Source organism: Alosa sapidissima, chromosome 16, assembly GCF_018492685.1.
Source record: "Alosa sapidissima isolate fAloSap1 chromosome 16, fAloSap1.pri, whole genome shotgun sequence".
Taxonomy (NCBI): Eukaryota; Metazoa; Chordata; class Actinopteri; order Clupeiformes; family Clupeidae; genus Alosa; species Alosa sapidissima.
In genome coordinates this window covers 14,111,377-14,127,048 of record NC_055972.1, presented here as the reverse complement: position 1 = coordinate 14,127,048, position 15,672 = coordinate 14,111,377, and the positions used below count along the sequence as shown (strand labels likewise).

General features: G+C 43.5%; 2 protein-coding genes across 3 annotated transcripts in view; one reads left to right on the top strand and one right to left on the bottom strand.

Annotated features, from left to right (window-relative positions):
- Nucleotides 1–3,172, bottom strand: part of LOC121685785 (protein FAM161A-like) — a 25,951-nt gene extending 22,779 nt beyond the window's left edge. Inside the window, exon 1 of one of the 2 annotated variants that reach the window (XM_042066543.1) lies at nt 3,116–3,172. The gene's annotated coding sequence lies outside the window, so the exon portion shown is untranslated. The remainder of the gene's footprint in view (nt 1–3,115) is intronic. The other variant, XM_042066545.1, reaches the window with a different exon arrangement.
- b3gnt2b (UDP-GlcNAc:betaGal beta-1,3-N-acetylglucosaminyltransferase 2b) lies at nt 2,150–15,672 on the top strand. Its single transcript, XM_042066546.1, has 3 exons — nt 2,150–2,344; nt 7,583–7,778; nt 12,142–15,672. The coding sequence occupies exon 3, from the start codon at nt 12,163–12,165 to the stop codon at nt 13,384–13,386; it is 1,224 nt and encodes a 407-aa protein (XP_041922480.1). The 5' UTR covers nt 2,150–2,344; nt 7,583–7,778; nt 12,142–12,162; the 3' UTR covers nt 13,387–15,672.

Below are 15,672 nucleotides of genomic sequence, written 5' to 3'. Positions count from 1 at the left end.
CAGATTATAGTTTACACTGCCTTATGTGTAAACCATGTTCCTACAGGCTGGTTTGAACATGTACCCTGCTGCACCCAGAGTACATGAAAACATTAATTTGAGGGCTACCTCTGGTTCCCCTTCATGTTAGTCAGTAACACCATATTATATGGAATGTTTTTGCAAAATCAATCTGGCCTCTCTAGGCTTCATCCACCACCAATGACAACTAACACTGAGGGAATATCTCAGCCCAGGTTATTAACTAAATAATATACTACAGGGATTTTGTCCCGCAACCCCCCCCCCCCATCTACCTGAGTAATATTAAAATAGAAATTCTCTCAGTGTGGGATGAGATAAAAGAAAAACATAAAAGGCTGCTGCATGGGTTATGCTCAGTTGGAGGAGCTTAACAGGTCGGCCATGGCTGCCAGAAGCCAATCCCATCATCACAAGGCCAGAGAGTCATTAATCAACCGCCGCCTTACTTTAATCATCCTCACGATAGGACAATTAGACAAACTACAAACTCAAGGCTGGCTCCAGCTGGTAGCACTCAGTCAATGAATCATAAGATGTGACTGCATGTAAATGTTTCCTTTGTGAATGTGTGTATGCATGATATATGAGGACAGATCCATGTTTTTCCCCCCAATACATATAGCCATAATGTGAGAGTCATAAATAGCATTCACACGCAGAGTATTCCCATTACTAAACAAGATATTTTTTTGTCATTTGGAAGTTTTCCACTCTGAATTCTCCATTCTACAATTTAAAAGAAGATTTCCATTTAAATATGCCTGGCATGGCAAAGGAATGTAAATGCGATGTGTGGCTACTGTAGACATGGAAAGAGAGCTGCTCTGTTTTTCCACTTAGCTAGTCTGCTGACCAAAGCAGCCATGTTTTTTTTTCTGCTGCCTCATACTCTCTTAGAGTATCTGAGAGCTGAGAGCTGAGAGTATCTTAGAGAATATCGGCTATTATGAAAGAGCCCGATCACATCTCTTAGACTAAATCATACACATGATGTGGGTCTACTCTTTAGTTGCCTTGAGCTCTAAGTGCTGTTTGATTGGTCAATGTATGGCAAATCAGTTCTCTGTGTCGAAAAACAATATGTCTCCCGTTTCACTGGCACCAAGGCAATATCAAAACAAACAATAAACAAATATGAGTTGGACAATCTGAGTAACTGGGCAAGTCTCCTCTGGCTCAATTCCCACCAAAAAGTGTGGACGTCAGACTAGTTACTGCAACATGTGTCACAAGTGAAGTTAAGATTATTCTTTCTAGTGCCTAATCGATACCCATTCTAATACTAGTTTCTGGCTTCAGGGACATTGGTCAGTGTTGTCACACCTCTGCTGTGCACCACATTTGTTCTTTTGTTTGTGGGTTTGGGGTTGGGTTTCAGTCTGATGGCACAACTGCCAAGCCTACATTAGCGCCTCACTAGTGTTGATCAGAGTGCTGAGTAGGCCTAATGCTGATGTGTAGGTAAAATTAGGGATATGAACCGCAGTGTCTGACTAAACTAGAGACTAAACAATAAGCCTTTCTTTTTACACATTCCTCAGATAGGCTACTAGTATAGGCTATAATTTTCTGGCCTCATAGGCTTTCTCAACAGCACATAAACAGGCATTTGAAAACACATAGGGCCTAGGCCTAGCTGGGTGAACACTGGCTACAGTTTTGCAAATCCAGGATCAATGAGTCATGAGTAGGTTACTAAAATAAATAGGACCTACCTTTTGCTGATAAACAGAATTGAAATGTCTCGACAACATGACATGTGGAATATTTTCTATTGTGTAGCCTATTATAGTAGGTTATAGTCTACGTCAATGTAGTCTTATTTTGGAATTAGGCCGTAGATGTATGGATAGACCTGCTGATTTTATAGTAGGATAACCTGTGCATAAGTCTACCCACAGTTATCATCTCCTTCCCTTAACTATTAGTAGGGCTAGGCTAGCCAATACAACAATATACGTTTTTAAATCTAGTAGGCTAATATTCTAACAAGCATTATCATATATCTACTAGATACCAGTACTAATCTAATGTTTCACATCAACTTAATTTTGAAATCGCATTGCCTTCGAAGAGAGGCATTTAAGCCGCGCGTCACTCCACTCCACCCATGGAGGTATGGATGGAGAGTCAAGTCACACCCATGGAGCAGAAGCCAGTCAGTAAAGTAATGACCCAGGAAATACGTGTGTTTCTTTCTTTCCCGAAACGTTCAGTGAGTCTTAGCTTAGCATTACCAAAGAATACTTTCTGCCGTCAGGAGTTGGCCCTGGACGCAGCAGCTGGCAACGTATTGGATGTTTCTGTGATTTCGCTGGAGGTACAGTCCGATTTTGTTACACTCTGTTAACAAAGCGAGTGATCACACATGTATCTGTTTACAAATGACGATGGTTGAATAAGTTCAACGCTTGTCGGCTAGCTGCTCTATGACAAGGAACATCTTAGTTTGGTAATGTTAGTCCTTCGTGAGTTTGGTGGTTCCCCAGTGCAAAATAAGCAAGATTATCCGAAATCAATTGTTGAAGTAGGGGAATTAACATCAATATTTTATTTCTCAACAAGCTAGCGCACCATTTAATCGTATTAGCTAGTTTGACTAAGCTTCGCAGTTTTTTGCGGTATGTAACACACCTGTTGAAGTACAGTCGGTTTATCAAGTTACTTTCTCCCGTGCGGAAATGTTAACGTTACTGTGGGTGTTAGCTAATTTGATTTGACCACCCAGCGTTAGCAAGCTATCCTAGCTGAGACGTTGTATGGCTGTTGTCGTTACCCGTGTTCATAGGCGAAATCTAAGGCAATTTAGTAGCTTTAAAATCTGTATTTACTAACTAAGTTAACGTTAAGGATAAAAAATAAATAAATATATCAATTAGAATGGAATTGGTTAGCCAAACTTGCTAACTAACACTTATTTGAAAAAACTATAGTTTAACAAGTTGGCCGAAAAGTCAGTTTAACGCAAACGTTAAGATAAGTTAGGTAGCCTACGTCAACGTAACACTAATAATAGTTTGTTAACTTTTGCCAAAAGGACCGTTAAGGTCATGACATCCTTAGTTAATGTTAAAGATTAACGTTAACTTACTATCGATAGTTACTCTTCCTCAAATAGCGGAGTTAATGTGAAGCCATCGTAATTCACTTTAATTGAAGATGTCTTATCTAGAATCTAACATCTAGATTCTAGAACTACCTATTCTGGAATTCGATAAAAGCTCGCTGATTGGCGACATAGGCTAACGTTACTGTTTTCTTTTTTATGTAGGCCTACGTGGGTAACTTCAAGGGAATCAGAGGTAGCATAATGTTAACTCGTCTAAGTTCATTGAAATTACATGAACACATGTCCCACAAACCGTCGGTTTCCTTTTAACGTAACGCTATTTCCCCATGTTGATTTAACAAAGACAAGTAGTCAAATTGAGTAGTGATTTCATCCGTTTTTTGTGGTAAGGTTGTGCGTGTGTGTGCTGGTAGGCCTATTCTCTTCATTTTTAAAAATAATTTATATATGTGATCTAGATGTAGAAGCTAATGTAGCCTAACTTGCAGCAACCGCCCTATGTACCAAGGATGTCTCCGATCATAGTTGTCACATTGGATACAAATCAGTGAAAGCCGCCAAGACAGGAAATAATCACCGCCACTGAAAATAACCCTCCTCGTCAAAAACAATGGAAATACAGTATATTGCCTATATTATCTATGTCGATCATAATGACCTTTTTATGAAGTCCTGGGAACTGCAGTGGCATTGCTCTATATATGTGGCAGGAAGATGGGAGTTCATCTCTCTGCGATAGTGTCTAACTCTGCCTACTGATGTTTGCTCTCCTCCCTTGGGCATTGTCAGAGGGGGTGATGTGTAGGAGGATATGAGGTCCCCACTGAATCTGCCTGGTTCTCTGAAAGGTGGACAGCTGCCAGCATCACCCTTATGCGTTTTTCCCAGGGTTGTGCTACACTGTCTGTGCCACTTGGGCTCAGAATGTTTGCCCTGTGTGAGTGTCACCTTTCTGGTATGCGTGACTGAAACGTATGTGAAGCTCTGCCCATAGCTGGGTAAGCGGGCAGATGCTTATTAAAACGGCATATCTCAGCTGTTTGGAATAACTCACTCCAGCATGGGGTCAAAAGAAACGTTCCTGGGCCATTCTTTACATGTCTGTGTGGCTTGGAAGAAAAAGGAAGGCCCTCATTACATGCCCTTACCTCCTCTTCTGAATTTCCGCTGTAGTGCTTATATGAATTTTTTTTTAAATTTTTTTTTTATGGTTAACGGATTTGGCAGACCCTTTTGTCCAAAACGAATTATTATACTTTACTATTGTAAAGTATCCTAATAGAAAACAAATCAGAGGATAAAGGTGTTGCAGCAGGTCTGAGAGGGAGAATCAACAAGGAGTGTCTTCTATGGTTTTCAGTAACTCGCCTGTTCCCTAAAAATCCGCTGGTGTAGCAGCCTATATTCCCTTTGCCCTCTCCTCCACTACAGCTTTTATTTGTGAGTCTGGTTTGCTCCCATCTGTCACTCCTTGCGTGGGCTCAATCAATAAGTAAAGGTCTAGTTTAAATGTTGAGGCCACACCCACCAGAATGCACACTGTAGAAAATAAGTGGAGGTAAACATTTCCTGTGTGATTGTTCAGAAGGCTTTCCTGCTGCTCTGGTGAGTGCTCTGGTCGTGAGCTTTGGCCGCAGCCTGCTGTTTGATGCTCACGTTGTTATGGTTGAGCCTTGGCCTCATACCAGAGGGAAAAAAATGTCCCTTTCTTTAGTTTTCGGGCTCTCAGTTGAACTAGCGGTCATTGGGGGGGATGATACTCTGTGATTGTGCAATGCAAGTGCATAAGCTAGCCTAAATGTTTGATCATACAGACATTCTTCTGCATCAGACTGTGCATTCTTATTTTTTCAGACTGTAGCTTGTCCTCTGACATTCTTGAGGTTGTCTAGGCCTACCTGTCACATGCTTCTCTGTATCAGCATGGAACATGGCTGACTCGGTAAAGCACACACACAGAGGTGCCTAAGTCCTCAGTCAATCAGTCATCTCATTCAAGTAACCTCCACTCCATTTAGTTCTGATTTATTTCCCATCTCTCTCAGAATCCCCCAGAGTTAAAAGGTGTTCACTGACTAATACTTCACATCTTTGCTTTATTTCTGGTATGAGGAAGGTCTGACTATCCTCCTGACTGGTCTTCCTGAGTTTTTATTTTGTATTTTTTTTTTTAACCCTAACCCTTTTTGTGATGACTGGTATCTTGTGATTTTCCTGTTATCTGCAATAATCTGACAGAAGCACTAACATGCGAGTATGGTGACTGCCTTTTTTTTAAGACCCTTGGTGTTCTTTTTCTTTCTGTTTCTCTTTCTCATAGCTCCCACCTCCGTCACCTTGCCCCTTAATTTTTTTTCTCCCTCTGTTCTTATTCCTGCTTCCTTTCTCCTTCCCTTTCCTCTCTGTAGTCTGCCCTTATCTGTAGGGATTCCCTATAAAACTCCCAAGGCCTAGACAAGGTGAGGGCTTCCCATGTTATATCAGTGCGTACTTTGTTTTTATGTATGGGCATAACCGAAGAAAACCATGGCAAGTGCCAGTAGCCAGGCAGCAATGCCTCTCTACTCGCTGGCAAAATTGGAAAAAGGTCCTCGTAGGGAAGCAGGAATGCAAAACCACAACTACACCTCCTCTCTCTCCTGGTCCATTATTATCCATTTCCCCCCTCTTCCTCTTTGCTCTCATCACCCTCAACTGCAGCCTATATCAGCTTGACGATGCAGGGAAGGGCAGCTTCCCCCTTCTCTCAGAGCTTCTTCTGGCGGTTGATTTGCAGCACAGGCCGCCTTGCGTCACCATATTCCTGTTGTGCCAGAGCCTGTCATCACCGAGCATGATGCCCACACCAGCACGCATGTGGCTTCTCTGTTTATTGCCAGCGGCTGGACTGTGCATGTCTGTCTCTGTGAGTGTGTGTGGAAAGGCTGTCTTTGTGATGGTCTAGAAAGCTATTGTCCACTAAATTGTTTTTCTTCCCCTTGTTTTCAAAGGGACATTTTGGCGGGTGTTTTCTGAGACTGCAGGGACTTGTATGAGTCATTTGTCAGTGACCAAACCACACATACAAGCCCACATTGCAAAAAACACCGCATTGTCTCTGGGTTTCTGTCAATTGTTTGTGTGTAATAATTAAGCCAGAGTGTTTCAAAACAGTCCGCTTCACTCCGTGACAGAGTGGACAGATTTGTCACCTCTCCATTTTGAAAAGATATTTCTGCCTTTTTGATGTTTGCACAGAGAAGCCAATGGCTTAATAATTAACAGAGGTCAGATAGTAGTCAAGGTTTTTGAAGACCTGCACAGCACACACAATATTAAACGTGAGACCGGGGCACACAGAGCTGTTATGGTCCAAGAATCTTCTGGAAAAGATGGTGTAATTTTCCATGTTGACCTTTGACAATAGGATTGATAACAGTTAAAACATGTTTAAGGAGATAATCACTTGTCTTTTTTGAGAAACATAGGCTTTAATTTGTGAGGGAGAGAGAGACTTGATTCCCATTTATGCTTTAAGATGATGAATTATCCCATCAGACATTTTTTTCTTTGGTAAAATACCAATGATCTACATGAGTCAACAGTATGATGGCATAAAATAATTTGTAGTACTTTTTCAGCTGTTGAATTCATTCTGAACTAATAGCCTAAGCTTAGTCAGGACACAGTCTAAAAAAAATTCAGTCTTAGGGACGAGTGAGAGAGACCGATAGACAGGCATAGCTAAGAGAGACAGATAGACAGGCATTGTTAAGAGCAATACTGACTAACAGAGGACTAGATGGGAGATGGTTAGAGAGACGGGTTTATCATGTGTGTTGTGTTGTGAAAACAGCATCCCTTGTGGTCTGGGTGGAGTGGACAGAGGGCTCTTTACAGGCCCTGCTCTTCCCTGCTCAGTGGAGTAACTGCAGGTTCGGCCACGTTGCCTGCTATAGCCTAGATACTGTGCTAATGGCTGGGAGTCGGGTTGCTACCCCGTGCTGAGCTCCCCCCGACAGCAGACGCTGCTCAGCTTTTCCTCTGTTTGTTTTAACCAAGATGGCCGAACTCCACGGCAACAGAGTGTACTCTGTCCCCTTTGTGTATTTTTTTTCCCCCTCTTGCCTTTCTTATTCTCTCTTCCTCCTGGTCTGTTCCAGGTGTCTAGGCGGGGTCAGTGTGAAGTAAACGGAGAAGGCCCAGTTTGGAGGCTTTTTCTTTCTCGTTTTCTTTCAGTCCCCCCTCCCCCTCTTTTGCCAGAGGAGACCTGTTTGCATGTCTGGCTGAGCTCGCCGACGGAAGCAATGGTTGTTAATTGGTGCTTTCCTATGTCTCCTGGGAGAGTATAAATGTGCTCGGAAGGAGATAAGTGCACTGGCGTGTGTGTTACTCGTGCGTGGGTGTGCCTCTGTTTGCATTGTGTACTTTTATAGCATTGCCGTGTGCCACCCATGTTCTGGTCAATAGGTGTTTGTGTTGTTGACTGACACATGTTCTGGTCCACAGGTTGCTGCTGCCCCAGCTTCAGAGACTCACCTGTTCATACGAGCACACAGGTAACTTTTTCGGCCCCCCAGCCCGGCAGCATCCGATTCCTGTCTCACACAGAGCCTCAGGATGGGGTAAAGACTCGAGCAAAGCACTTCACTGATCTAAAGGAGGAAGAGGAGGAGCAGAACACCTGAACATTACTGGTGGCCAGGTGAAGCAGCAGTCTCTCATTTAAAACACTTAGAACTAGGGTAGGGAACAATCACTACATTGAATCAGTTTATTGCCCAAATTCCATTTATGTCAATATTCCATTTAACCTGTTTATAAGCAAGTAGAATGTCACGTTTTGAGCATATTCCTGTTTACATAGCAATCGACATTATTCCGAATAAGTCAGTGACGCAGCCTACAAATAGGCATTCTGTGGGAATTGAGCATGCGCAGGCCTACAACACTCTTCCTTCCGGGTGCATATTCCGTTTAAGGTGTTTTCATGACCCAACATTCCATTTAAAACAGGCATATGCTAGGGTGTGCAAATGGTTTATTAGTAAACCGAATATGGCCTTTTTCGGTTTATTTCAATCAGAATAAGGTGTTTACAAGACCCACGCATATTCGGTTTATTCCCAATAAACTGATTCAAAGCCGTTTATTGGATGTATGAAAACGTGATGAATGTCACTTTATGTGCTGTACTCATCTACCTGGGTGGCAGCATTTCAACCCGTTCTTGAACTGGTTCCGTTCAGAATTCTTTGAACCTTGCTGCTCACATTTCCACATTTGGAACACCGGCTTTGCAAATAACAATGTCCACAGACAAGGTAGAGAAAATATGATGTGTTGCGACATCAGAGGCAAAGTAAAATGTGTAGTTTCTTATGTCTCAATCCATCGAACTAAAGATCTGCTACCCGATCTGGCAAACTTACATAATGCGGTTATAGCCGATAGAGGGTCGCGAAGCGAAGCAACAATTTTGGAAACATTATTTTTAAGCTACAAAAAAGTCTTCGGTGTTGCTTTAAAATGCTAGTCAAAGTCTGACTAGTTGACTAGTTTTGTTTACTCATGGCAACAGTTGATATGACAGAAAACTGCTTTTAGCCTTCTCCCCTCTGAGTGATAAAATGACACGCCCACTCTGGTTCGCAGGAAAAAAACAATTATTTGCAGATTCAAGCTCCAAACCAAAGTGCCACGTTCTGAACCGTGTGTTTTGTTTGGTCGAAATGCTCTGACCAGTTCAAATGTTGGTTCGTGAATGGGAACAGAGCCGGTTTTCTGTCGGTGGAAAAGACCTATGTGTGGTATGGAACCCTTGGTGCTAGTGCCCTGAAAGTTGGCCAGAGCAATGCCCAAGTGATGCAGTTTCTGTTCTAGCTCAAACTCTCATTTGTATGGCAGGCTTGCCTCTAGTAGGCTCATAACAAATCATTTGTGAAGTGTTGCCACCTAGTTAATGTTATTTAGTACAACAACTTAGCACTTCACTAGTCAATGTCTTGTGACTCAATCAAGTTTATCACCCTGTATCAAAACGGAACTCTAAGACTAATGCCAGATTTTATGAAATTTCTTTGGGGGTGCTACTGCTGACATTTTGATCTCATTGATTGTTTAAACTAAAATCTGGTATGCATATAGGCTACTACTTGTACTAATTCAGCAGCTAGTGCATAACGCCGTCGTTCTCCAATTGAATGGCCAATCTTCATGAATTTGAGGCACATTCATACTTGCATACCAATTTTGCAGAATGGCAGGTTTTTATGCGGTTCCTCTGACATGGTCTGGTCCTCTCGGTGCTCAGATTTAGTTCAACAACCTTTTACAGATGCACACTCATCCTCATTCACTTGACATGTCTAAAAACCATAGAACATTACACATAGGTACTGCTTAACTGTCGATGTACAACTGCCACATCCGCAAACTAGCTCCTATTTGGTCTGGTTTCTTAAACGTTCACTCTTTAGTCTATTGTTGCCAGAAATGTAGCCTAGTCATTCAGGATAATGCACTTTTTTTTTTTTTCTTTTTTTTTTTTCTTAATTCATCCTCTTTCTCTCACTTTATAACTGTGACATGAGACACCATTATGCTGTTACTGACATCACCGATATAGTTCGGTGATGACCCAACTTTTATGTGCTTATATCTTACAAGTTAGTTGCTACTCCCCCATCTCCTGAAAACTGAGATGGAATCCACTTGTGGCATCCGTGTTGCTAGGAGGCAGTGTAAACGGAACAAATGGATGTTTAGACGAAGGGCAGGTAGGGGAAAAAAAGAACATGGACTCCGAAGTAGGGGAGGGAGGGATGGAAAAGGTTCTTTGGTAGATTAGGATCTTACTGAGGGAAAGTGAGTGAATCTGACTGAAAGGGGCAGGGGAGAGGGAAAACTGTAAATGTTCAGGTATGACTGAATTAGAATGGTCAGATGGTTTACGAGAAACAGAAAAAGGAGGAAGGATGTTTGCGTAGGAAGTTGCTGTGTATAATTCCATTGATGTGCCTCACGCTGTCCCTGAGGTGAAGTTAAAAAGAGGAATTGAGCACTCTTACATCACTATTAAGAAGGATAGTATTAAACCAGAGACTGATAAAAGGTTTCTCTCATGTCCATTCCAGCTCTCCTTAGACACTTGCAATCATAGTTTTTTCAGACTTGTTAGTTAAGCATGTGCATATTATCAAACTATCAATATTTTGGATGTGTTCGTGAATAGGGTACAAGGAAGTCAAGATGGTTTGTTTTACTAGAGGCGCATGTGTCTCAGAGGTCCTGGGAGTCACAAGGGGCGCAACTGCTGAATAGACTTCTCTGTTCTCTCAGATTGTCTGGGATGTTCTTCTGCTGTTTCCTTTCAAAAGACACATTCATCACGGGGGGTGGGGGGGGGTTGCTTTGGCCCTATTTATAAAAGACTTCTGGCAGTGTAGTAACCCCTTTGAGCTGACATATGGGAGGGTTTGGAACAAATAATTTAGTCTTTATTTTCTTTGCTCTTGTTTTGTTAGAGAAGCTACAATGAGGCGAGTTAATCGGTGGGAAGTTCTGTACGTAGTAGCACCATTGTTTTTTTTTTAAGTCAACTCAAGAACACCACCATTGCCTCTTTCCCAGTTTGGCTGCTAGATTCATGGTCATGCTGCTATCGCGGGACTAGATCTCATCTCATGACGTGGTACCACACTGATCAAACATGAATTGACGTTTATACTTCTCCCTTTTAGTAACAGATGTAATCCCATGGTTTCACATTGTCAGCTCGCTCCAGCCTCCATGTGCTCCAAAGATTACAACATAGAGTTTTGCTGTCATCGTTGTTTGTTTGTTTTTTTGTGGCTTTCCATCTTGCTCGGGTAGTGCAAGTTCTTTTGAACTATTCTATGACGTGTCTGACGTTAGGCTAAGGCTAGGTGTGCTGAACTTCTCTATTAGACCAATGTTTTTCTATCTGTATATTTGTGAAGCTGTGCGGTGTAGGGGGCAGGGTAGGAAGGGCCATTTTTTTTTTTTTTTTTTTTTTTTTTTTTTAATATGCCTCTGCTGCAGGGTAATGATCCATCATGAACAAAGATTAGTGTCATGGGGGCGGACAAATTGAGAGCGCATGAGACCCCTCTTCCTGCCTTGACCAGCATTGATAATGTCAAAATTCAGTCACTTAGGGACATGAACAGCTGTCCTGCTGTAGGATTAGTTGGTATGGCCATATGTTTTGCTTTGGTCAGTTTATAGGCTGTTTGTTTGTTTACATTTTTGTTTGTGATATGGATGTATGTTGGTTTGATGCCTCCACTCTTCATTTGAGTCGAGACTGTCAGTGCCCCCCTCCCCCAACTACTCTCTCTTTCTTTCTTTCTTTCTTTCTTTCTTTCTTTCTTTCTTTCTTTCCTAACTAGATTTAGGCTACTGTCTGCCTATGTGTTTCCTCTGTGGGTAAGAGCATTATTATTAGAAAGAGGAGGTTTGACTTGACAATTTGCTCCACAAACTGAAAACCCATAAGAAAGTCCATGAACAAAGACACAGTTTCTTGTTTTGGCCGTGGTTAAAGTACACAAACACTTTATCTATTAGCCTCCTCCTAGAAAGTCAAGCAGAGCCTTCATTCAGGGCGGTTAAGCCAGTTAGGATGGGACACTTCTGCCATTCATGGGCCGGTGCCGCTCCCGCTCCCTTGGCATTAAGATTGGCCCTGAAAAGAGCTTTAGTCCTCGGAGAGCTGAATCTGTAGCACAGACTGTCGTGCCAGAGGGAGAAGAACCTTGGGAGGATAACGAGAGACACAGGGAGAAAGACGCAATCTTCATCTGATGAGCTCAGACTTGAATTTAGAGTGGTCCTGGACTCCTGGGTGACCCCTGTACTATTAGTTGTCAGCTAGTTGGTCTGAGTAAATTTATAGCATGAATTTATGGAATACTCTTTGACATGTGTATTTCTAGAATGACTTTGTTCTGAATAACTAGTTTCCACGTTTTCCCAAATTTTCCAGCTAATTGTCGCTGTAGAGGCCCCTTGTCTGATTAGTGTGTGTCTGTGTTTGTGCTCAGGTGAAGAGGCGAACAGGAGCGATGCAGCGGCGGAAGGTGAAAGTGATGGGGACCATCATGATGGTGAACATCTTCCTCTTCATCGTGCTGGAGGTGTCGCGCAGCGGCGGCCAGGGAAAGGGCGCCGACAGCAAGGTGCACGTGCCCTCCAAGCGCTTCTGGGCCCGACTGGCACCCAGCAACGGCTTCTGGAACCGTGAGCAGCAGAAGCTGGACCTCCTACACAACCCGGTGGTAACCAACAGCAGTGGCGGCATCGGCGTGACCTCTGATGGAACGCTACCATTTGACCAGCTTCCGGACTGGCTCAACGATACGCTGGGCCAGCAGTCGTGCGAGCCGGACCCGCGTGTGGCCAGCCAGCTGAAGGACTACGCCCAGCTGCCGCAGCGCTTTAAGGACTTCCTGACGTACATGCGCTGCCGCTCCTACCCCATGGTAGTGGACCAGCCACACATATGCCAGGACGGGCCCTACCTGCTGCTGGCCGTCAAGTCCCTGGCACCGCACTTCGACCGGCGGCAGGCCATCCGCGAGTCGTGGGGCCGCGCGGGCCTGCTGGCCAACCGCACGGTGGCCACTGTCTTCCTGCTGGGCAACGCCACGGCGGTGGACCACTTCCCCGACCTGTCATCCATGTTGCGCTACGAGAGCGAGCAGCACCGGGACATCCTCCAGTGGGACTACCGCGACACCTTTTTCAACCTCACAGTCAAAGAGGTGCTCTTCCAGCGCTGGCTGGACACCAGCTGCCCCAGCGTGCGCTTTGTCTTCAAGGGCGACGACGATGTCTTCGTCAACACACCGCGTATCCTGGACTTTCTCAATGGCCTACCGCCGGACAAGGCCCGCGACCTGTTCATGGGAGATGTCATCACCAACGCCGGGCCGCACCGCGACAAGCGCGTCAAGTACTTCATCCCGGAGAGCATGTTCGTGGGCCTGTACCCGCCGTATGCCGGTGGCGGAGGCTACTTGTACTCAGGGGACCTGGCGCGCAGGATATACGCGGCCTGCCAGCGGGTGGCGCTCTTCCCCATTGACGACGTCTACACGGGCATGTGCCTGCGCAAACTGGGCCTGGCGCCTGAAAAGCACAAGGGCTTCAGGACCTTTGACATTGAGGAAAAGCTCAGGGGGAACGCGTGCGTCTACAAAGCACTGATGCTGGTGCACCCCAGGACCCCGCAGGATATGATCAAGATTTGGGGCTGGCTGAACGACCCCAAGTTGACTTGTCATTGATCTAGGTTTGAACGGTTGCCTTATTTTTTTATTTTTATTTTTGTATCCTTTTTTGTTTTTGTTTCTGCTGTATCAACGCCTGTGGCATTCTAATGACCTCAGGGTTGTAAAGGGGCACACTTCGGCAGCTTTGCTACATAAATATAAATTATTGCGCTATTGACAACATGACTATAATATTACGAACCTCCACAGTGATTTTGAAGGTGTCCGTTCTCAAAAGGGGCTTTGTAGGGCCCAAGTATTATGATTAGAAGGGACCCCCTCTTATCCAAACCCCCTCACCATCCTCTGGTATGTATTCCGCTCCTCCTCCAAGGTGGTGATGGCCTGTACAGTTAGAGCTCAGCTGGTCTGAGCGTCCTATGGCGTCTTGACCGATGTTTGATGAATCAGCTAGCCTCATTGTGCAATCACTAGTGTGAGAGTATGTGTGACCAAAGTAATGTAGGAAAGGATGGCACTGAAACACATTTGAAAGTGAATTTCCATCCTCTCTCTAGATTCTACAAGTGTTCCTTCTTGTCTACTGCCTTTTCCATCGAGCCTCTTGTGTTCCAGGTCCACACAAATATTCACCCATGGTGACTGTATTTGGTCAGACGTTTATTTATTTTTTCTTCTAGCCCTGCTTTTTTTTTTTTTTTGCCAAAACACTGGTGGAGCACCAAAGACAGAGGACTAGGGGAATCCATGGGGTTGAAAGCATGTGGAGAGTGGAGGAACTATGAGTGAGATCTAGAGCAGGCTGATCTAACCTTCAGATGCCAGCCAATGACGAGCCTTGCACAGGCTGTCATGTCTCAGAGCTGTTAACCGTGTGAGACCGAGTCTGGCTCCTGGACTGCGGCCTGGTGTTTGTCATTTGAGCAGGGCGGAACTTGCTTGAGCTCACAGTGTGGCCCACCCATTCCTGCTCAGCACACACAGAGGCAGTATAGCCCAATGTTATCACAGTGACACCTGCTGGACAGGTAGTGGAAGTTTCCTGCAGTGAAAATAAAGTACACTGGATTCATTAGGTCATAGCCTCACCAACATCAATGGACATTGTTGGACATCTCACAATGCCTGAGAATGACTGCCTTTTGTTAAAAAAAAAAGGCAGTGGCAGTTATTCATTTTTCAAAATTAGTAACTTATTTTTTTCCCAGTTACTGAGGGAGTGTTGTTCAGTGTTAATGTGTAGACTTGCAAATTAATGTCAAAAACTCATCTGTTACACTGACTGCTGTTTGGGTGCTGAAAAGTCCAGAGAATGTTTACATGTGTAAATAAACAATTGAAAATGTCAAAAAAAAGAAAACAAAGAAAATGTATTTATAAACTCAGTATATTTTGTCCAGTTCTGGTTCTATGTTTATTATGATTGATACAAACACAGGGCTGGATTAGAGACAGGTATTTGGTATTGTCTGTTTATTTGTTTGTTTGTTTTTAAAAATATGCTGTATAAATGCACAGGGCTGTCTAGCCTAGACATTTTTTTTTGTATGCTGTAAAAATGCACATGACAATGCTGTCACCTAAGTGCAGGGGATGTGTCATCCAAACTCATATGCACATTAATATATCTAGCCTAACTTGTGTACCTGCGTCAACACCAAAAACTGTCTGTTTATCGTACCAAATCATGGACCAAGAAAATCCTAAAAAAAAGTGGTGATATATGTTGATTATTGCTTTAATGTTATTTGGGGCGTTAAGGTCACTTTTGTGTGTGTGGTCAAAGGAATCTTTTTGTAGTTTGTGTTTTTTGTTCAGTGGAATGCTGTCGGTGTTGTGCCTTTCAAAGAAGCCCAAAGGGTAAATGCTGTAAATGGTCAACTACAGTGGGTCGGGGTTGGCTTTCAGTCGTGTCTGTTTTTGACCTTCAAGTGCAATTTACACCCACCTTGCCTTGGAAATATTTAGCCTGGTCCTAATTCATATCACAAGATTTTATTCCCTTTGTCCTAGTCTTTATAAGTAAATATTTCTGAACTAAAATCTGCCATTTATCTGTTAGTCCATTTTAACAGATCGATTTCCCCAGATCCGTCTGTGTCTGGTCAAGGGGTGGTTTTTCTGTGCTACTGTGACTACTCAGCCAAAATGTGCCGGTCATAAGTGATTTATGACCGACGGCAGTCTTGGTCATAAGTGTTGGTTTGGTTAATCATGAAGTCATATGCTTCTGCTTCTTTTTCCATGTAGGAGTCTGTCATCCAAAGTAATGTAATGCCTGTGAAGTTAAATTTGTGTCCTGTTTTCTTTCAATAAAGTATACTTGGCTGTTTTTGTAAA